General features: G+C 43.2%; 1 protein-coding gene across 1 annotated transcript in view; it reads right to left on the reverse strand.

The window, feature by feature from the left end:
• Positions 1-6,280: 6,280 nt before the first annotated feature.
• HSPBAP1 (HSPB1 associated protein 1) overlaps positions 6,281-22,818 on the reverse strand; it is a 38,578-nt gene continuing 22,040 nt past the window's right edge. The window contains exons 4-8 of the mRNA XM_014871765.2: positions 22,572-22,708; positions 19,299-19,470; positions 11,920-12,003; positions 8,845-8,955; positions 6,281-8,635 (exon numbers count right to left, since the gene is read on the reverse strand). Of these exons, the coding sequence (XP_014727251.2) occupies positions 8,081-8,635; positions 8,845-8,955; positions 11,920-12,003; positions 19,299-19,470; positions 22,572-22,708 (1,059 nt within the window). The 3' untranslated portion in view covers positions 6,281-8,080. The remainder of the gene's footprint in view (positions 8,636-8,844; positions 8,956-11,919; positions 12,004-19,298; positions 19,471-22,571; positions 22,709-22,818) is intronic.

The raw sequence follows: 22,818 nt of genomic DNA on the forward strand, positions 1-22,818 counted from the left end.
GGTGGGAAGGCTGCGGGAAAAGCGAGGCGGGATCGCTCCGGGCTCCGCAGGCACCGGACCCTTCCATGGCCGGGCTGGGGCCATCCCCTCACCCCAAATCCCCCCCGCATCCCCCTGCCTGACCCTTGGCTTCCCCACAGGAAAGCCCGAAACAGGAGCCGGGAGGAGCTGGCAGCGCTCCCTCGGCCCTCCACAAAAGCACTTGTTAATTCTCTATTCTCCCTTAATTACACGAAAGCAATAACCATTCTATCATCACTTTACAACGCTTCGGTTTAAATCCACTATTAAGGCAGGAGTGTTGTGGCTCAGACACTTTAATTAACATGAATGATCTCACCTTTGTCCACAGCATCTTTTTACATGTTATTATATCAGGTAATTGTTAAACTATTCACTGGTTTGGAGAGGTCTATGCTTTCATTGAAATGTCTTGCTTTTTCTGACCCGGCAGATTACCCACATTTTTACACTTAGAATTTTCAGGTGATTTGAGTTAAATCAATCTGCAAGAAAGCAGATGAATTATTTAAAGCACTAGTGGTCTCACACTAGGAAATGGGATTTGGTCAATGCTTCTCAAAATTTTAGAAGTTTCAAGGTGCTCCCAGAGCTGGCTGGGAAATCAACTCCCTATTGACCAAAGCTATCAAAAGAACGAACTGGATAGTTTAAATTCATTTGAAAACTCCCACACTTGTGGGGAAAAAAAGGGCATTCATTAATTTTTAACATACTCTTTCTTGTTTCCTCTCTCACCAGAAAAAAAAGCTGGGAGAAAAACCAGGGGCTCTTCCCTCAGGAAACAAAAGCCCTGCCAACTTTTTTTGAGCTTTTCAGAAATGCTACTCATGGGGGTTTTTTTTTAAGTGAAATTACATTGAAAATGTGGAACGATTAAATAAAACCCAGCCCAAACCCCCAGATGATAAGTCCTTTCAGGGCACACTCTGACATGGATGAAACTTGCTTCTGACCAATTTCCACCACTTGAAAATGTCTGTTTTCTAAAATCAGGGAAAATTGAAGTAATTTTTGTGCAAACAATCAGGACTGACTAAAGCATCTTGCTTGCACTCTATGTCAGCCCTGGAGATGGGAAGTGATTATGCTTTTCTGCTAAAACATGGCCCAGGGGGCTGCAGGAGGCTTGGTCCTTCCCAAGACCATCTCCAGTTCCTGCTTCCAGCGTTTAGATCAGGTGAGAGCAAGACTGGGATGCAGGCACAGGATGAGACTTTTGCCTCAGCTCCTCAAGGACGAAAGCACTGGGTAAAGCCTGAAATTTTGTCTGAACACCTGAACCTTTATTTCTTTCTCTTCCTCACCTTGAGTTGCTCCTTAAAAACAGCAACAAAGCTGAGTTAGGACAGACAGGTGGGAAAATTTTACTGCCATTGGCTTCCCTATCAGCAGCAGGAGCATCACCTGTCCCCAGCCCATGGCAAACTCTGATATCACAGAAGCACCTGGGGGCCCTGATGGCCTTGCCCAGCCTCAGCTGGGACTCACACCTGCCCATGGGCACTGGAGCCTCTTGCAGCTCAACCCTTCAGCTTTTCTTCTGAAGGGACCTTGCATCATCCCTTTTCTCCAGCCTGGAATCTGTTTGCTCCCATCTGCTGGACTGTGGTGAACCTGGATCTTGTTCACATCTCTCTGTGTGTGGATGGATGCTGGTCCCAGCCCGGCAGGACTGCCCCGTGGGCGAGGATTGTCCCTGACTCCCAGCTGGACCTGCTGCTCTCCAACAGTGAGTTTTTGTGTTTTGAGTGGTGGTGAAGGCAGAGCTGTGTGTGAGCCACATCGTTATGCTGGCATGAACCTGGGAAAAAGGGCTGGAGGGCAGCCTGCACTAAGGGACTGCCTGAATTCTGCCACGTGTTTGATCACCACGGCTGTGCCTTTCCCAGAGCTGGGACAGCCCTGCTGCACTGTCACCCATTGCTTTGGAAAGTGCATCTGAGTCTTGGGAACCGAGTTGGGTGTCAGGGTTCTTGTGCTGTCCTGCCTCTGAGAACATCCTCTGGCACTGCTGAGCTGGGGGAGAAGAGGCAGAGTCACTCTCTCCCTGCAGAGTGAGAATGGGGAGTGGTCCTGCCCCTCAGCCCTGTGGATGTGGCTGGGGACAGGGCAGGGAGGCTTCTGTGAGAGCAAGGGCAGGTTGGTGTGGCAGTGATGAGAGTTGTGGTTAACTGGGTTAATTATATTCATGTTGCTAGGAACACGGTGAATTATGTTAATAGCAGCATCTGGGGAAATTACATCTTCATTAATTGGTCCTGATTACTGTTTGGCAGATGTGAGATGTTTCTGACTTTAACATGCAGGACAAAATTTATTGTAATCAGCACATGCAGTAACTGCACAAGTACTCTTACCATACCTTGCTAATTGACTCTGTGAAGAGGAAGGGATGGCAAAGACCTGCAAGGCCATCTCACCCTTGCTCTCCTGCCCTAGCCAGGACAGGCTTGTCTTCTGATTCCTGCTCTAGTGCTTCTTCTGATAGAGCTCTGAATGTTGTTTTGAGTTAATAATGGTGATAATATGGTTGACAGACACAGGAGAGCAGTCATGGGGCTGAGGATGCTTCTGTTGGTGTTGTACCCTCGAGCTGGCCTTGCTCTGCCCCCAAGGCTCCTCCTCATGGATGTAGCCTGGGGGCAGTCGGGTCTATTCACATGATTGGAGTCAAACGCGTTGGTGATTTGGAGACCTTTGATCCCAGCAGGAAGGACAGGAGGCTCACCCGGGCAAGGCTGTCCTCAGGGCACCACCCCTGGGTGGCACACGGAGCTGCTGGCCCCATGTGAAGAGATGCCAGCCATGGCCAAAGCAGGGGTGAGCTTCATGCAGTCTGTGGCACTGATCATTGCAATGCTGCAGCTTCCAGTCAAGGAATAAACCACATTGCAGTGAGCTATCACACCGTGGCAGAAAGCTCCATTCTTAACCACGGAAGAGATCCTAATCCCTTTGGATAAAGCCCCCAAAGCTCCAAGCAAATGCAGAGGTAATTCATTACCTCCCTGGGGAAGCAGGGGCTGAAGCACAGGCGATGCACCGAGTCCCTCATAAGTTATGAGGCTCGTCTGGGGACAGCAGTAAGTTGTGTTATGGCCTTGCTTGCTCTGCCTTCTTTTTACACAGCACTATCTTTCATTTTAATAGTGGTTTTTCAGCCAGCTTTGTTAGGGCTGCTGCTAATTGGGCTGGATTCATGTGTCCCACCAGGGCACAGGACAAGCCTGGCACTGCTCAGAAGGGAAGGGTTTTACTGCCTGGTGCTTTCAATGGGCATAGCCCAGGATTTGGGGAGCAGGAGGAGGGGACATGACAGGGATGAGAGAGGAATTCAGCAAAAATTTTAACACTTGAAGCTCATATACCCTCCCTGACCCACATCTTTTGCTGTGAAATTGGCTTTAAAAGTTCTTCAGTGCTGAAAGTATCAGGTTCAGACCTTCACAAAGTAGTTTTCATAGGTCATCACAAGGAATGAGAACTCATTGCTGGGACAATTCCACCAGAGCTTTGGAAGCACTAAAGTCTGTGCCCTCAAAACCTAGAGCTAGGTTTCACTAGGAATCTGTGACAGGTGCTGAGTGGGGAGCTGACCGTGACTTTTCCACGACACTGCCCCTGTAAATAAATGCAAGGACCAGGAGAGCTGTGATGCACATGAGGTTTGGCTGCAAAGCAATTCTTCTGGCTTGTGAGACACTTTTACCAGCTCCAGGGCTCCCCACGTCCCTCAGCACAGGGGCACTGAGAGGTCAGAAAGCTCCAGGGTTTCTGCTTGTGTTCTCTGAGCCTCTGGGAGACTCACAGAAATCCTCTCCCCACCACTGCTGCACAGCACTTGCCACCTCTGTCCCTACAGCCCTACAGTCCTCTCTGGGTCCTGTGGTCCTGCCAAACTGGCTGTTCCATGGTGACCAGAACTTCCAGCTCCTAGTCACCCCACTAAGATGGACAAACCTCACTAATTAGATGGAGAAATTAATGTTTAGTGGGAGCATCCACTTGGGATGTCTCTAAAATGTGTGGTTCTTTAATCAGAGATGCCATCATCTCACTGCCCCCTCAGCCAGTGTGGCAAAGTGTGTCCCCATCTTGCTGTGGGTCAGACCTCTTTGTCTGGAGGACAGAAGAATATGGTACAGGAGATCTAGGGTCCTTTTTCTCCCCCATCTGGATGAACCAGATGGTAAAACCATGCCAGTTGTTTGCAGAGGTCTTCCCCCATCAGTCATACTGGAAATATCAGGAAACTCCTGTGAGTGGAAGCCTGCTCATGCCAAACACCAAAATAGTTCACATTTGTAGCCAAGAAACACAGCAAGGAGCTTACTAGTTGGCAAACAGACTGAATTGTAGCACTGCTTTTATTTTAAAGGGCAATTAATGCTGTGGAAGAATTCTCTCTGCCTCTTCAATATGCCATGTTTGTTAGTTAAAAGCTCAATTTATGGTTAATGTTATATGATCACATATGTCACAGCTCTGCAGTTGAGCTGCTCAGTGGCATCAAGAAAACTGTGCCACGGCAGAAGTTCTGAGAGAGGCAAATGGGGGCAGTAGCACTGTGAAACTCCGTGGTACCCACAGAAATGTAGTGGGGAGGTTTTCCAGAGAAGACTGAAACTCTGGAAGATGTTACTATTTGTGGGGTTTTCCCTTCCTGTCAGACCTGGGTGTGGTTTTTGCAGATTCCTTTTAGTGAGGGTGGTGCTCAGGGTGTGCGAGTGGCAATGTCAGTCCAGGAAAAGTAATCCAGGCTGGCCCATGAGCCATCCTGTGAACCTGGTATTGGGGCAGGGAACACTCAGGGTCTCCACAGCCAAGCAGAACAGCCTGCATGTGTGTGGGGAAATGAATGTGCTGGTCCATCCTGCTGCTTGGACTGGCCCTGGCCTGAAGCAAGACTTTAGCTTCAACACCAGGCACTGCTGTGTCCATCTCTTAGTCACTCAGCTAAAGCAGAGATGGCAAGCATGTCACCACTGTGACCACCCCAGTGATGGCTCCAGGCTATGATCTCAACTGCTGCCATGCCTACTGCTGACAGTGAGTGGGAAATACTCTTTTTTCGGGGAGAAAGATTCTATTAGCAGTTGCAGAGGGCTAGCACTGGGTTTCTCCTCTTCTTCTGGCTGTCACCAGAGAGATCAGAAATCATTTATTTTTAACGCTATGAATATGTAGAAACTTGTCTGAGCTTCTGCGTGCAGTGGCCATGAATTTAGAAACGGCGTCAGGAATCGTGGCATTCGGCATCCTGTGAATCGGTCAGAGCTATAAATTTCTCTTACTGGTGCACAAGCCATTTGCCATACGTGACTTGCTGAATTTGTGGTCATTTCTCTCTCTGCCCCTGTGCGCAGAGCGTATGACTGAGATTTTATATTGCACCTCTGAGACACAAAGTCCTTCTGGTGCTTTTGCCTTGCATCCTAAACAGCCTCACTCGCTCTTCTCCTCGTCCCCTTGGCTTAATGGCTTCTGGCCACAGCCTGCCCCTTAAATCATGGGCTGCACCTGGACAGGCATAAACTGCAACTGTCCCCTGACACGGAGGGTGTGACTGGAGTGGTGAGGGCCGTGACTCTGAACACAGCTCAGCCTTGGGAGAATGATGCTCCTACACTGAGCCCGAGACGCGTCCTCTGGCACAGGGACTAAAGGCGATTGGGGCAAGTCCTACAGAGACCCCTGACATGTTCAGTGAGGCTTTCCAAGGACACTCATTTGGAATACAGAGGGATGAAATGTTCAGTGTGGATTTTGTGGGATATGTTAAGATGATCTGTGTGTTGGGAGGAAAGCTTATAAGCTAAGCAAGTTCACACTGTGGAGACTGGAAGATGATGCTGTCATCCTCCACCTCCACTTTACTGCCTGTGCTTCTCCTCCCCCATCTCTATCTGTTCTAGACATAAAAGCTTTTTTATTGCAACACTATTTTTGCTCAGTGAATTAAAATGAAGCATTTGGAACCCCTCCTTCCCAGTGCAACTGCTCCCAGCAGCAGTGCTCTCTAGCTGGTCCCAGCCCCTCTGGTCAGTCTGGGAAAGGCAAGCCCAGTAACAGGATATGAGCAGGGTCTTGCTAAACCCAGCTCTGCTGAGATGTGCCTGTGCCTTAGAATGGGTCTGCCCTGATCCACAGACTGCTCCCTATGAGCCTGGTGAATAACTAAAGGCAGCAGAGGTGACCAAGATATTCCCTAACTGAATCAATTCATTGCAGCAGTGCCATCACACAAAAACAGGAACTGTATCAACAGGATTGTTTATTAAATTCTGGTCTGGTTGCAAGGGTACAACCCCACTGAGACCCTTTGGTGTAGAAACATGAAACAAGAGCAGGGGATTTTCTCACGTTGCTGAGAATTGTATCTCGCCTGCAGCTTGCCCTTGAGGATCAAGCACAGGTGTTATCAGGGTCTGAGCCCAATTACCAGGGCAGAGCAGGACACTGGAAACTGCACACTTGTGGGTCAGAGATGAAGCTCATGTGGCCTCTGCTACTAACTCACAGCCACTCTTCAAAGCCAACAAACTACACACACAGCTGTTTCCATCAGGGTGAGGTTTCTGTGCTTGTCAAACGTGAACCTTTGAGCCTTTTCAATTTAATCCTCTTCCAAGTGTATTAGATTTTTGGGGAGATTTTTGAAATAGCAAGGTTTCCTGAATTTCTGATCTATTGGTGCATATCTAAAGCCCTTAACATAATTCATCAGGGCCCTGCCAACATGCAATCTCAATAAAAGCAGAGAAAGCACCTTTGCTATCAGGATTTTTCAACTATAAATTAGTGGAAGGTGATCTTTGTGAAAACAGCACTAGCTTCATGTATTTAGCAGGGAACACATGCCAAGCAAAGGAAATACCAGCTGGAGGGCTGGTGGTGCAAGGTTATGGCTATGGGAACAGGCTGATGATAGAAACTGGTTTCTTGGTCTCTAGCAGACACAAGCAAAGAGACATTTTAAAAGCAAAGGTTTCACAGGAGCTGTCCCTGAAGCTGTCTCTTGAAACTGTGGTTAGGGAAAATGCCTCTGTTGCCTCCACAAACAGAAATCAGAGAAGGTGAGAGCATCCTGGAAGATGCCAGCAGCTTTCTTCTCAGGTTTTGTTCAAGCCTCCATGCATAGCTTCAGAGTTAAAAAACTTTCTTGCCGATATTTCATGTTCCCTAACTTTTCAATGAAAGAACAACACAGCCTTCAAAAACAAATCCGAGGACTTTGAAGAAAGGATGATCTTGTACAGCAACCATTTATAACCAAAAGAAAAAAAAGAATACATTTTGATTATTATGGTAAAGAGAAGGACAGAGGTAAAAAGTCAGAGCTCTTTTGCTGTTTTTTAGAGATACAGGACTGTGCAGATCTGGCTTTAAATAAATAATAACAGCAACTTCCCAATGGCCCTTAATCTCCCAGCTTCAAGAGTTTCTGAACTAGCTAAAGGCTACTTTCTTGCTAAGGGCTTTTGTCTCACTCCAACCTACAGCTTTGTGACAAAACTGAAGTTATTAGTGGAAGGGAGGAAGTAGATGCATTAGTGAGTGCACTGCCTTTTGGCTGAGGTTTAGGTTTGCCTGAATTTATTATTTTTAATGTAATCAACTGATTGCTTATTGACCATTTTAGTTTAAATGTGGTCTACAGTCAGTCAATCTATCTGCTCCCACCCTTGGTTCCCCTCTGCTATGTCACCATGTCCCAGCACTCTGTGTTGTTTATCAAGCCATACTTGTTTTCCAGCTCAGAGCTGAAGAACATTGTGAAGATCCCACCTGCACAGCACGGTGGGAATGTGACTGTGTGTGCTCTCTTATTCATAACACTGAGCAGCTCCCTGACTAAACACTCTTTTCTCTTCCCAGCCATCACTAACCAGCTATTCTTCTCTCAGCTCAACTTCAACCTGCACTTAACCATTAACTGTGTCTATCTGTACCTAAAAATTATTTGAAATGGAACATTCAATTATTACAGATCTTAAACACACAGAACAAGGCTGCTGTTTGATTTCTGTTTCAGAAACGATGAAACACTCCAACATCACACTCTCTTTCTCTCCAACAGCAGCTGAGCCACTAAACTGATGACACGAGGATTAACCAGACAGTCTAACAAGTCATTGGTAGAAAGAGCTGTTTGTGAGGTGCATGGACCACAGTCTGAATCCATTTGAGGAGCAGCTGTCTCACAGTCATTACTCATTAGCAATCTGTCCCTCTTGCAGTTTAATTTTCCAAAATGTTCTCCTTCATTTTCATGGAGATCTCCACTGTCACTTTCAACAGCAACAGCACCCATCACACTTGTTTTGTGAGACTGTGGTAAAACCTGAATAAGATGAGGCCCAAAAGGTATTTTCTGCAGCTCTTCTGCTTTGGGTGTTGGAAAGTCACATTCCTGGGCTAGTAATGTGCAGCTCCCTGGTTCACAGCCAGCTTCCCTTCTCTTCCTCTTGCATGAGGCGTTTGTCCTTTGCTTTGCACCAGCACTGCTGGAACGTGCCTGTCCTGACACACTGGCCTCCTGACACTTGAGGTATGCAGACACAGCTTTATTCAGGTACTGAAGATTGATTTCATGGGATGTTGCCTCAACCTAAGAAAACACCCAGAATACACTCAGTTAAAAGGAGACATGTTTCAATTCAGCCTTGCGTGACTATCTTCCATGAATTACTTTTGCTACGTGAAGGGATGGAACTTAAAATTTTTTTCTCAAAGCAGCATAAAGACTCAGGGGGAGCTAAGCAAAATGTCAGTAATTCTTTGTTATTGCTGCTATAATGGGAGCAGTAGAGGGCTTACCTCCGTGGGATTTAGCCAGAGATCTCCATCACTGGGATTTTCTGCTGATTTTATGGCGCATACCAGCATTCGAGTTATTGCCTCTTCTACACGGGCTTCATGATCTGCATCCTGCCTCAAGAGAACAGAAGGTTTAAGGAGATGCATTAGCTCATGGGTCTCTGCAGAAAAGCTGAAAGATCTTAGGAAAAACAGATGGCCTTAGTTTGAAAGCCACACTCATGTATGTGAAGTCAGTGGAAGGTTTCAGGCTCTCTTCCTGTGTACACCCCTCGAACAGGTGACAGCACAGGCTTTGGTGTGATTGCTCATCTGAATAAGAATTTGCAAAAAATAGTATGTGTATACAATATTTTTCCTTATTAGTGTTTTGTTAATTGAATCTGTTGCTTGAAATTACAATGCAATATTAGCATTTAATTAACGTACGCATTTAAACAGCTCTTTAGGACTATAAGAGCCATAGAAGTACACAGCACATTTTTATATCTACATATTATGTCTAATTTAAGCAATTAAAACACACAGGATGTTATAGCAAGGCAGCAGCTATCTAGGGGCTACACAAGCACAAAAGTGCTTGTATTAAGGAAATTTAGGAAATATTTTATGATGTAACAGAAGCTGACAAACTGCTGCACTTTTGAATGTTACCAGAACGAAAAGCATGTTTGCTCGGAAAACTCTCCTGCAAAACTGAAAACTAACTTACTAACCTAATAACAGGCTCTTTGGTTCAGGCCTTCACTTCCTGCATCATCTCCCTTGGACAGCTGGATACTAGCTAGGTTAGGATAGCAGAACAAAATTTTATAGGATCATAGCTTTTGTTTCCCATTTGAGTTTCTTGTATGTGGAAGGAACTGTAGGCTCTCCAAACAGGGTAGTGGTTTGGTTATCTCAATGACAAATTGATACCTAAATTTGCTTTAATTGAGCTGCATAAATGTATTTGTTTTGGAGGGAAGATGCAACATGGTCAACCCACAGCCCTGATCAGTCTAACTGTGGCTCTAGGAAACCTGTCAAGCAAACCACACATCTGGCTAGGATGAGTGCTGAAGGCAGCAATTTGTCCTGGAACCCTAAGGAGAATCTGGGATAGAAGCAGGGGGAAGTGATCTTGGTATTTCATGGGTTTGGATGCTAGGCTTTTTAATGGCCTTGTATAAAAATACCACCAAAATACAGAGTTTGGTATCTACATGTGGAAATGATTTAAGGTGTTGCATTCTTGGTATTCATCCTGGCCTGCTGTACAGGGCTGTACTGATTGCATGACAGTATGTTAGAAAGCAAGAAATACTTTTGGGTAGCTCAGATCCAGCTGAAAACAAATTAAATTTCCACTCTAAACTCTTGCCAATATAATTAATGGTTTCACTGGGACTGTAATTGTTGGTGTGATTCACATCTGTCAATATGAAAGCAGCTGGTAACAGCTGCAAGCAAGAACTGCTTGGTTTGGTAATGCAAATGTTCTGAGAATTGTCTTTTAGAATCCATGTCAGAATTTATTTTATAGATGGATTACCCTAACAAACAATGCTGCATCATCAGCTGCAGGGACGATTTCTGTAAGGAACTTTCACCTGGGCTGCAAGAGCCACATTTGCTCATGGCAGATACTGATATCTGGGGAGGGTGTGTGTAATTTATCAGCAAGACCAGCAAACACTCCTCTGCTTATGATGCCAAACAACCACTGACTCTTGCTGTCACCAAACAGGATCTTGGGATTTCTGCAAGACCTTTGTGACAGAAAAGGACATAGAGTTTAGCTCCGCTTTTTTTTTTTTTTTAACCTTGCAACACCTAAGAACAGCTAGAAATGCTCAGGCCCCACCCCAGCACCTGGGAGCTACCAGCTCAGCTGATCCCATTACAGCCTGCTCCTCCAGAGGGGGACAACCTGTGAGGCCCAGCTTAGGGCACAAGTGTGTGTGGTGACATCAGGGCCTTCCCAAGCTCAGGGCACACAGCCAGTTCCTCTGAATTACCTCAAAGGCTCAAATTCAAGACAGGCTTAAGTGGCTGCTCTACAATATAATTGGTGCTTTCTCTGGCACTGGAAGCAGCCTGACTGCACTTAGGGCTATGTAAGAGCCTGGGCTGGGCTGTGGGCCTGCTTTCCTTGCTAAATACACAAGTTTCATCTCAAAAATTTCTCCATGAGGGAAATACTCAAGTGAGTTCCTCTGCTCTGCTTGGTTTGATGTTGGTATGAGAAATGCTTCGTGTGGTCTTGGAACAGCAGATGAATGCATGTGTTCTGTGTTCTTTCCCCTGCAGATTTTCAGTCTAATACAGGTCTTACAAGTGGAAAAACAAAAAAAAAGGAAGTGAGTATTTTAGTGAGGCAGCTTTCACAGGCCATTTCAAAAGGTCTTTTTTTTTTTTTTTTTATATTAACCTAGAATTAATAATAATGTCAATCAGAAAACCTTCTGGAGTATTGAGATGATCTAGTGGAAGATGTCCCTGGTCCCTGCAGAGTGATTGGATTAGACAACCTTTAAATGTCTCTTCCAACTCAAACTATTCCATGATTCTATGATATCCCTGGAACCATCCCATATATACTGGTTAACATGAGCAAGAAAAATCAAAGCCCAGGGAGAAGAAAATTAATTAAGTTCATGAGGAAATGTAACTTCAGCCAAATCAAAACTATCACAGAGGAATGAAAATTCAAAAATCTTCTTCCCCTCCCTTCCTACTCACATTAATCTGATTTAAATTCTAATTTAGCTTTGCGCATAAGCTTGTCCTTGAAGTGAAGTTGCTGGTTTTTTGTTCTCTATTCAGCACAAAGCTGTCTGGCCCTTAAGAAACTAGGCATGAAAATTTAGCTTGTGCTTAATTGTTTACCTGATTGAAGTTGACCTGAAAGGGGATTTCTGCTGAACTGGGGCTTCAGATCTGGAATCTTGAAAGGTTCTTCCATAAAAAATGTGTCCATAAGGACTCTTTCCAGCCTCTGAACACAACACACCCAATAGGACTGAACCTGCCTGGCAAGGGACAGAAATCCCTTGGAAATGCTACATCCCCAGAACATTAAAAGGAAAATACCAGTTCAATCCAAGAGTTTATGCTGACAGTGACAGGATCAATGGATTCCACATAGTGCCACCAGTGCCTTGGAACGAGCAGGACCTGGAATTGGAGACATTACATTAGGGTACAAGCAGAAGCCTGAAGAAAGACACAGTTTTTAAATTTAGGTGATGTGGGATGTAAAGACAGAACCGAGGTAAAGACACAGGTGAGAGGTGATATTTATTTCTCTTTTTAAGAGCCTTTTCTCAAGACTTAAATGCCCACTCTACCAACACTGTCACATAAGAAATGGACATGATGCAGAACTACCTTTCACCCAAACTCCTTCCCATATGGTCCCAATCAGGACTATAACCTTTAACTGCTGTAGGTAAGCAAAGTCCAGCAGTACAGAGGGCTGCAGCTGGTGCAGCAGTACATCAGGGCTTCAGAGAGAGTCTCAGCCAAGCAGGAATTCTTTTGTAGACTCTCCAGCTGAGCAGACATCCCAGTTCCTTTAGGAACTGCCAGCTGGTTTCCCCAAAAAGCAGGCATCCCTATGCTCATCTAGATGACTAGGTGACAAAATATAGCTTTAATTCTGGTAAATAATCACCAGTATTAAATTTGTCACTTTTAGTAGACAGGCTTTTAAAAGACACTGTCATGATTTCTGGGACAATCTAGTTTAGATCAGAGCTTTATAACAATATCAGGACGATAGCTGTGACATAAAATTGATTCCAACCCATGGTTTTTATGGTACATGACAATGATGTTGTTTCGATGGTAGAGGACAAGCTTTGCAGATTAGATTAACATGGAGCTATCAAGGAAAGCATAAAAGATATTTTTTGACAAGTCATAAAAATGGTCAGAGACAGATAAAAATATACACTTCACAATGGGGAAAGTGAAGCAATGATCTGTATCTGACTTGCAGACAATTCTTTCTCTTGGTAGACACAAATTACTTAGAAGAATGTTCTGCTACCCAAATAGCCCTGTGCTTCATTATATCAAAACACGGCTAATGAGAAAATGTCTGTGGAAGAAACAATGGCACCAGTTCTGCAAACACTTACAGGACACTTGGAACACTCTCATTTTTTGGGCCAGATGACAAACTGTTCTCCACAGGCTTCAATTTAAATCAAACAAAAAAAAGCACTGCTCTCCAAAGGTCAAAAACATTTGGAAATTATTCTTTAATCCAGTACAGCATACAGAATAGAAAAGGAAGTCAGTCAGTGGAGGGTCATTACTTTAAAAATATCACTAGTTAGTTCTGATGTATAAATGGATGAAACCCTACAAACTGCAGCCAAAACATGTTTTCCACACTGAACAAGTTTCAGAGTTTTATTTTTATCAAGGAAACATCCACTTCAAATGAACAGTGCAGTTGTATTAGCAGCAATGGGTTTATCTGTAAGGAAGTGTTTGCCAGTTTTACTGACTGCAAAATCATACAACCCTCCCCCCCCAAAAATGCTCATCTGCTCTATAGGGGATCTTACACTGAGCTCTGCTAAAGATCTGGGTGCCCTCCAAGTGACTGGGTGTAATGATGAACCCTGGCAAACTTTGTTTTACAGCAGAAGAAAGGAGAGCTCCCATAAGCAGCAACAGCAGGATCCTTCCTGTGAGACTTATGTAGGAACAGTGAGCTTCCAACATGCTGGAGAGGTGGATGAAGACACTGGGGAATTGGGGCAGAGGGACTATGTAGCAGGGGAACATGAGCAAGAGACAAATTACAGGAAGTGTATAAATGTTTCAGGAAGAGATGCTGCCTGGAAAACCAAGAAGGAAATTATGGAACGTGCTGTCTCCACATGACTCACACACAAAATGGAGACAGAATTGCTTTGGAGAGAGGAGGTATAGCCAGAAGGAAAATGCAATCCCCCAACTTGTCCTGCATTTTCAAACCAAAGAGGAGGAACTTGGTCCTTTAGAGCCTAATCAGATTTCCCTTGCAGGGAAGGGTAATAACTACAAAGTTGTGTCTTTCTGGAGCTGTTTGTTGGTACTGTTTGCTGATGCAGTGAGCTGTGACTCAAATAGGCAAAAGAAGTCCATAAAGACACTTGCTCTCCCTTTTTTATTGTTGAAAAAGCTTATGCTCGTTAAAATAAGGATTTATAGCAACAAGAAAATTGAAATTATCAAAAAGCAAAAGGACTAAAACTTTAAGGAAGATAAAGAAATGGAAAAAGGTAATTAAAACCAAAACATACAGCTGGCAAGAGAGCAGAACTAACAAGACAAAAAAAAAAAAAACACACCCCAAAAAACACAACAACCCAGAAAAGAAAGAGGTAGGATTCTTCTATGTTTATAAACTAGTATTCTTCTAGGTTTTAAAATTAGAAGCAAACATATGCACAACAAAATGAAAACAAACAAAAAAAGCACCACTCCCACCTCTAATGATCAATTCCACAATAAAATAAAGCAGACTTCCATATGTTTATGAATATGGGACACAGATTTAGTTACATTCCTATAGGAAAGTAAGCCACAGTGAAACAACACATACAAATGCAGCAAACATACAAATTTTACAGGGAAAATGTAAAGTGCAATAGCAAGACAGACTAAGAGATAATCTTGTGCTAGCCTGCTTTCTACAGAACTTATCTAACTTTATTAGTGCTGGGAAGATACTGATCTAAACAGTAACGAATCAGATAATTTTAATATTTAGGCTAGTGACATCCAAATATAGCAAATGAAGTTAAAGTAGGGCAGAAGTCCCAGAAAAGATAAAATGAGATGCTGTAATGGGAGGAAAGAAACCAAAGGAACAGTTGGGAGAGCAAGTGGAGCAATGCTGAAGACTTGTACAGCACAGAGAACAGAGCAGGTTTGAATTCTCAGTGGACATGATTAACTTGATACAGTGCAAAGGTAGGGCAAAGGTGGAATTGCTTCAAAAGGAGAGCATACCCTGAAGTGAAATATTATACCAAGAAATTTCTGCTCATTAGAAGAAGATATTTACATAAATGCACACAAAAAGGAAGCCAGTGTGATGGGATGATAAAGACATCGAGCCATGGGGGGACCCAAGGAAATCCCAGTAGCGTTTGCAACCATGGCAATGAAAAATAAAATGAAGTAGGTGCAGGCATAGTGAATTCTGTGGCAACACCACCTGAGGACTCTGTGCGAGCACTGCTGCCCCAGCCTATGCCTCATCCCAGCTGGTGCCTGGCTGTCCTGGTGCTAGGAGGGTGCTTCCCATCCTGCCTCCCTTCCCGTGTCTTCCCACCTACTCAAATGGAGCTCCAAGGGTGACTGGAGTCAGAAATATGGCCACAGCCCTGGGGAAAAGCACAGTGAAGACGGAGGGAGTGGGGCTGTATCAGGCCATGCCCACAGTGACCCAGGCAAAGCTCAGGGAAGAGGTGGAGAAGTAGAGTCAGGAACCTGCAGCTTTGACCTTTTGTTTGCCTGGCTTTTGAGGCATTACTGGGGTTCTCCAAATGTTGCAGGTTGAGCAGTGTTTTTACCACCAATCCTAGAATAAATTCAGCTCCTGGACTCTTCTGCTTCCTCTGTGATGGAGATAATAGTTCTGGTGTCTTGAGGTTGGGTTGGGCTGTCTGCCTTCTCTATGGGGTGACCTGGGGCTAGCTCTGCATATGAAAACTCTTAATTCCTTCACCAGAACAGAATTATCAGCCATCTACTATGCATAATGCTGTGGCCAACTCTGAATTCTCTTTTAGTAAAATCACTTAAACTCTTCTCCAACAAAAGTAGATTTTTTTCACTGTAACCCCTTTTAAAAAGTCTTTTTTTACTTTGAGCTAGAACATTACGCTACCTTTGAATTACTTCATTTCTTGACTTACTAAAACACTTTTCTTTGGTATCAATTTATTTTCCTTGGCTATCTGGACTGTGTATTCTGCTGTCCACACTTTAAGCCCAATCTGATGTTCTCACACCCTTTCTTTAAGGGCAGCACACAGGGAAATCCCTCCCTGACTTCATGAAGATTTTTTCTTGCTCAGGGTTAGATTAGAAATCAGAGATTGCCTGTGCTGTTGGGAGCTCTGCTGCAGAGCAGGATCCCATGGTGTGTTAGATTCTGCAGCAGAAACACAGAAAGAGAAAATCCTGCAGCTAAATACAAGAACTGAGTGACAACTGTATCTGTGGCCACACAAATGTGCTTCTTTAGACTTTAAGAAAGCAGGTAAGCAGAAGCAGGGGAGGGGAGCTTCTGAGCAGCAGACCATGGTAAGAACCAGCAAGCAGTAATGTTCATACTTTTCTAAAATTGTTTTTTCCCATCCAGTGACAATATTTTTCATGGCTGGAGGGAGGGCATCCTTCTCAGACTCAATGTGCCTTTAGACTACCTCTGTTAGGCCTTTCCTTGCACTTCTGCACTGGCCAGGCCACAGGGCAGGCAAGCACTGCCTCTAACAGCACCTGCCTGGGGTAGCAAGAGGGGGAATGGGATTGCCCATGGCAGCCCAGAGTGGCAGCTGCTTGCTCTTCGTGCCTTCAGATAAACTCAGATGCGCTTTGTAGTCTCTCTACCATTGTCTAGTTATGTGGATATGGATTAACAGGGAGATGGATTAAGAGCAATTACATTAGCGAGCAGGAAGGAAGCCAGAAGTCAGTGAGAAGTGGGGCAGAGGAAAGAATGATCAGTGATTTTATGCTTGTACAGCATCTCAGTTTTTTGTAGCCTTTTCAGGTGGTATTCATCTCTCCTATTTTTAATCGTCAAAAAAGTTAAGCACTTATGTGTGTAGGCTCCTTCTATAGCCTGTGCTGAAGGACAAGGTGGGATGAATGCTCCTGCAGAACTGTAATTGTGTAAGACAGGAAGGATGAACCACCTTGTTGAGGTGCCAGGTGCCACTGATGGCAGACAGGACATCTGTCCTGAACAGGATTTAAGCTGAGGCTGACAGATCTCTAATTCTCTTAACACTTGTCCCAGAGCATGGGTAGAAGATACTAGAACAGATATGTTTTGTCCCATTTCTGGTCTTTTAGGGAGTATTTGTATGCTTGAGAAAAGAATCAAAGTGCTACTAGAAATGTTGCTCCACACTTAGTCCTCAGCTTTGCAACATAGGTCACTGGGTCCAAACATTTATAAGGAACCCCTACATTTGTGTGACACAACTTCATGGATATAGTGGATATAGTCATGTACTGCTGCAAGCCCTTCAACTGCTCAGCTGCCTATTTGAATAAGCTTGACATCTCAATGTTTTCATAATTTGTTTCAGAACAGATCACTAATGTATAACCAGAAATTATATCTGTTGAAATGCAGCTGACAGCCAATGGTTAGGTACAGGATGAAACCTTTTAAAACCTTGAGTCTCAGTCAGCTACCAAAATTCATAGCAGAGGTTCATCTCTGAACAGTACAATGGAAGGGCACAAAGGATCTAATTGAATCATACTCTGTGCACTGGCACAATGTTACATGAAGGAATTCTGCTTTCAGGCAGAAAGGGTGTAGAAAAATGGCTGGTAGCAAACATCGACCAGAAGGTGGCATTAGACACATTAAGTTTTTTTATATTCAAAGCTGCACTCACCCTACATGCAGCTGCTCTCCTGAATACCTAAGAACACCTTTGTCTTCGTTTTTTCAGTCTTTTATTGTTACAATAATCCAAAATGTTCTGCATACCCTCTGGGAATGAGTGGAGATGCTACATATTATCACAAAATAAAGATGCCTACAAATTCTGCAGTAATTGGGCTAATTCTATGTGAAAACCACTGTTAAGCACATATAAAGACATTATTTAGGAATCCTCTCCCTTGTTAATAAAGGAGTTCTTCTAGGTCATTCCTTTCCTCTCTATCAAATGGCAGCAGTTCCCAGCCACCTGCCTAAAAAGCTTCTGGATGAGATGCTGGCAAGCACCACACAGAAGGCACTGATAAAATGGATGAAGGCAATACCTCCCTGCTCCATCATTGCTTCTACATTACTTTCCCCCCCACAAGAAATCCAAACAATATCTCGTTCATGGCAATGCAGACAAATTGTATTACTGAGCTGGCTCAAGATCTTTATTCCTAGCAAGATTAATTTGTAATTGCTTTAAGCCTAATTAAAATTAAGATCATATTAAAGGTTCTCTAGTACACTTGATCATTGCAAAGGAGATTAGAAATTCAAATAGTATTGGGGATCAGGGATAACGCAGTACTGAATGGATGTGACATTTTTATCAATAGTAAAAATTTGTTCTTTGTGCTTTAAATTACTGACTACTGCAACCTTACAAAGTGCTGAATGTGAAACTAATGATTTGCTTTAGGAGTATGAGTATGAGCTAATGTAGTGCAAACAGTAAAGGCTGATCATAGATTCCCCATTTGCATCTGTACCAACTGCAGAGCATACACTTCCAGTAGATGGATATCACCCTTTTGTTGGAAACTACTATCCTGCCCCACTCTGCCTCCTCAAAATTAACTTAATTAGCAAAAATCCATTATTTAAATTGTTGAAGGGAGCTAGGTTTGCCAGTTAGGGACACGGGAACGCTCATACAAGTTGTTGAGCTGGCAGGTCAAAAGAGGTGACAATATCTGCTAGGAGAATGGCAAAAGGGCTCCAGAAGCAGCAATTCCACTGTCTGAGCAATGACCATTGCAAAATTCCTTCGGAAGGGCCTGACAGCTTGAGATGCACAGCAGTGCGTTACAAGGACATGCATGGCTGAACAAATGAAAAACGGTAATTCAGTCTCCAAATACAGACCTTGTTGATTAAATAAAGAAGGACACTATTTACAGCAGGAGACTGGGAATCAAGAGTCCTGAGCCCTACTCTCACGCTGCTGCTGCTGCCTGTGTGACTGTAAACCAGGCATTTACAGTTGAACCTTCTCAGTAAAGCAGGATTAGAAACATTCTCACAGCCCTGTGAAGCATCAGGAAACCTGTGAATGGTGTGCACTCTAAATGCAAGTATCATCATTAAAGTATTTATTAAAGCAACACGTGAAGGCTATTCACTACCAAAATATGAGTTCCTTTGCTAGCTCTATATACTCATTAACCAAATGCATTTTATGGAACATACTGCTGTCAGAGTAGACAGGTCAGAGTTCAAAAAAGTTCTGATGTAGACAGATTTGAGGTGGCTGCAAGAAAGATTGTTGAATGGAATCAGGCAGCTGATTGAACTAGCTCTCCAAATGTCTGCAGTTTTTGTACAAAAAAGTGTAGGTAAATAACTGTCAGCAAAAAGAAAGTTCCTGTGCTGAGAGAAATTTTATAAAGTCTGAATGTGGAGTGAAGGAAGAGGGAAGCTCCACCGTCAATTTGTTAAGATTTCCTAGCCCTTAATTAGCCAGTTAAATAGAGTATTAAGTAACGTAAAGCTTGTATGTAAGTGGTACCTGTCCTGGACTGAGTGTAACAACATGAGCTGTTGAGTTCCTAAAGTCAGGAAAGCGTTTCAGATCAGGGTTGGCAATGTTGACTTTGCTGAATATGCTGGATTCCTCATAAGGGATCCTAGTAGGATAAAGGAAACTGGTGTCACCAGGTGGGAAGAGGTGCCATCTCTTCCTGAAAATAGAGAGAAGATAAAAATGTATTCAGTGCATGTCACTTGCAGCAAAGAACTAAAGGCAGTAGCAAGGTTTTCAATAAAACATAAATCTGCCTCACTGTGTGAATCTCCTACGCAGTGAGAACAGAGACAGTGCTTACAGGCTGCCTCCTGAAAGTGTATTTAAAATATTCCACTTTTTAATTTTTTAACTGAAAAGATTTACAGCTTCTCACCAATCATTTTTAAAGGCAGATAAAATAAAATTTAAAAAACCTCTCCCATCTGGTTTCTTTTTCCTTCTTTTTACATGCAGCATTTACAGATGCTCAGAGCATAAAAAATTGCTCTATAAACTAGAGGAAATAATTTTGTTACAGACAATGTATTTTTGTCCACTGAATGAAAAGCTTTCAAAATCTGTATTTGTTTTGAAAGGAGGGCATTGTGTGTTTAGGATGACAACAGTAAAAGGATATAGATATTATTTTCTGTTTCCTGCAGTTCTTACATGGCTGTTAGTTGTGAGTCCCCCCTTCTCAGTAAAAATCACCTCGATATTCCCATGCCAAAGATGGCATAAATAAAAAACAGATACATCCATAGACATAAGAATCCTTAAACATCTGTATTTTTTTTGTGTTATCAGCACCACATGATGAAAATGTGGTTGGTTGTACATTTAAGAACTTACTGGTGTGACTAAATGCCAGATGGAGCAAGACAGGGTCATTCTGCTCATGAGGGCATTCATGTGTCAGGTTGCTCTCTACATGCCCAAAGAAGCACATGAATGCACACAGTACCAAGCAGAGCTGAGACCACCCCTTGTCCTCAGGAGCTAATGTCTCTATTTCACTTATAAAGACCAGATCAAAGAGAAAAAAAAGAATGTGCCAGAACTGGTGGTGCCAATTTTATGGGTATTATAAATGAAATATCTTAGCAGGTACACATGGGATTTAGAAATAGAAGTTTTATATGGCAGTACTTTAGGTGATAGAATTAACCAGGAGGAATACACAAAGAAAATTTATCACATTTAAGAGGTGCCAGACAAACATTACAATATGACCAATGCACTAAGCAACGGAAAAGTAAAGGCAGCACTTTACAGCACAGCTAGAGAGCTTATGTAGCTCTTCTCTTTGTTTTGGACTCTAGCAAGAGCTTTTCTTTGTGTCCTTTCCCTTGGCACTCACTTCTTGAATTTTGTCTATGGCTTCTGGTTGTCAGTTCTAAGTCACAGATCTGAAAATGTGAGCAAAGCAACTGAATGGCACAAAACCAAAAGGGACAGGAACAGAAGAGATAGGAATAGCAGGACAGTCAGAAATACAGAGACCAGCACAGATGCAAGTGCCATAGGCTGCTGATATTTCTTGGTAATTACCAAAGCAACTGCTGCATGCAAGCATAAAACCACTTCTGAAACTCAAGCCTTATTGCAACTTTCTTTTGCCCTCTAAGCTAGATCCTCTGAGGGGGCAGAAAATGACTAGGTTAGGAGGCTCAGGGTTAATCCTGCAGGCTGACGACAAAGCAATATCATAAAGCAAAAAATTAAGAAGCCTGAGGGATGCAAGGAGGAAATTCAAGATAGCAACAAAGGGCTAAGGAGTTGTCCCTGGCTTTCCTGCAAAGGCAAATCTATTTAAGTTTAGCATAAGCTTATATTCTGTTACAAAGCCTGTCTTGTTCGTGAGTCTCAAAAGGGAATCTTTCTGCTCTGAAGAAGCCCAGGATTCACAAGTTTGTAGAAGTTTGCAATCTATTTAAAGGCTTTGTTCTGAAGAGGAAAACAACCTTGTCTTTTCAGGCTGTGCAAAGGCTTTGGATTTCTTTCCCTAAGAGGAACAGGATTTTGGTCTACTTGAGGGGCAGAAAGTGCCTTGGGAAGGTGGACAAAATTGCTGCATGATGCTGGAACTCCGGCTTGGCTCGAGTTCAACATTTGAAGGTAGATATCAAAAAGGCTTGGCAGGTATTGTGTCTGCTACACCACTGTATTTATTTAGTACATCCAGTAGTTAAGTGGATCCTTAGAAGATTATGGCATTTGTCTCATGGTTTTCATTGAGATTTCTGGCTCCTGAATACACTGAAGTGTCTGGACTTCAACACACAATGCTTACTGATGTGATCTGAAGTCTATGGGATTGGCTGCAGCACAGCAGTGCTGAGGGAGGCTTCTAGAGTGTGCACACCCACCCAAGGACCTCAAGGCTGTTTAAAACATGAAAACCCTACACAAAGTTACCCTTCTTAGGGATAAGATGATGACAAATTCATTACCTCAGGCCTTAAAGCCAGTCAGCATGTGGCACTGCCCAGCTAAAAGGCAACACACCTGACTTCCAATCCTGCACCTTAATCACACCACCACCACCATGATCTTACTGTTCTATAAAATGGCAAAGTAATCCCATTGAAAACTTCCTAGCAAATTACTCCTTCCACTCCATACTATCAAACCTAAAAAGTGTGTGCAACTTGTTCTGTTACTCTAGCACTGCTCTAGCATAATAGATAACAACCCAAAAACAAAACAAAAAAACCCCACCACTGACCCTGAGGCCAATATGCAAGGAAAGGAGAAATCAAAGAATGGAAAAAAAAATACACAAACAGGCAGAAAGATACAGCAATTGCCACATGCTCCCAAATGAGTTTGGAGCCTCAAATGTCCCTTTCAACTTTGCTCACAGCTGGCTGCTCCCATCCTGACGGTCCCCTTTTAAATTAATTCTAGCAGGCTATTAGAGCCTCTTGCACAGACAATATTGTAAAAGTCTAAAGTAGTTTATTTCTATTTTGTTTGGGGGCTTTTTATTTTTAACTCTTTTATCTCCTAATTTCAAATTCCTGAATTCATAACTACCAGGAAGATTAAAGTGTTTATAACTGGATCATGTGACACACAGACTAGAAAATAAAATTGTGTTAACTCTACTTCAGAACGCCCTGAACTTCTGCCATTTCCTGTAGAACAGTTATGATGCTCTTCAATCATCGGGGAATACTAAAATAATCAGGACCTAGAATTAATATAAAAGAGTCCAAAACTAACTTAATGCATGGTATAACTCTCCCCTGTATTTGCTGTGTCACTTGTTACCTTCCTTGTACTTGCAACACTAAGTTGCAGCCGTAGGAGTCCAAATGGCAGGGGGTGTTTGCTCCTTCAGAACCAATCCACAGTGTGCTCTCTTTTCCACTTCTTCCAGGAAAACCAAAGTCAGACCACCTAACATCCTAGAGCAACGAAAAGGTTTATTTATGTAAGCTGTTCAACTGATTCACATCCTATCCTTAGTTCTGAGAGTCTCCTGTCTTCTCCTTCCACTGCTCATCACTCTTTATCC

This window comes from Sturnus vulgaris, chromosome 7, assembly GCF_052056855.1.
Source record: "Sturnus vulgaris isolate bStuVul1 chromosome 7, bStuVul1.hap1, whole genome shotgun sequence".
Taxonomy (NCBI): domain Eukaryota; kingdom Metazoa; phylum Chordata; class Aves; order Passeriformes; family Sturnidae; genus Sturnus; species Sturnus vulgaris.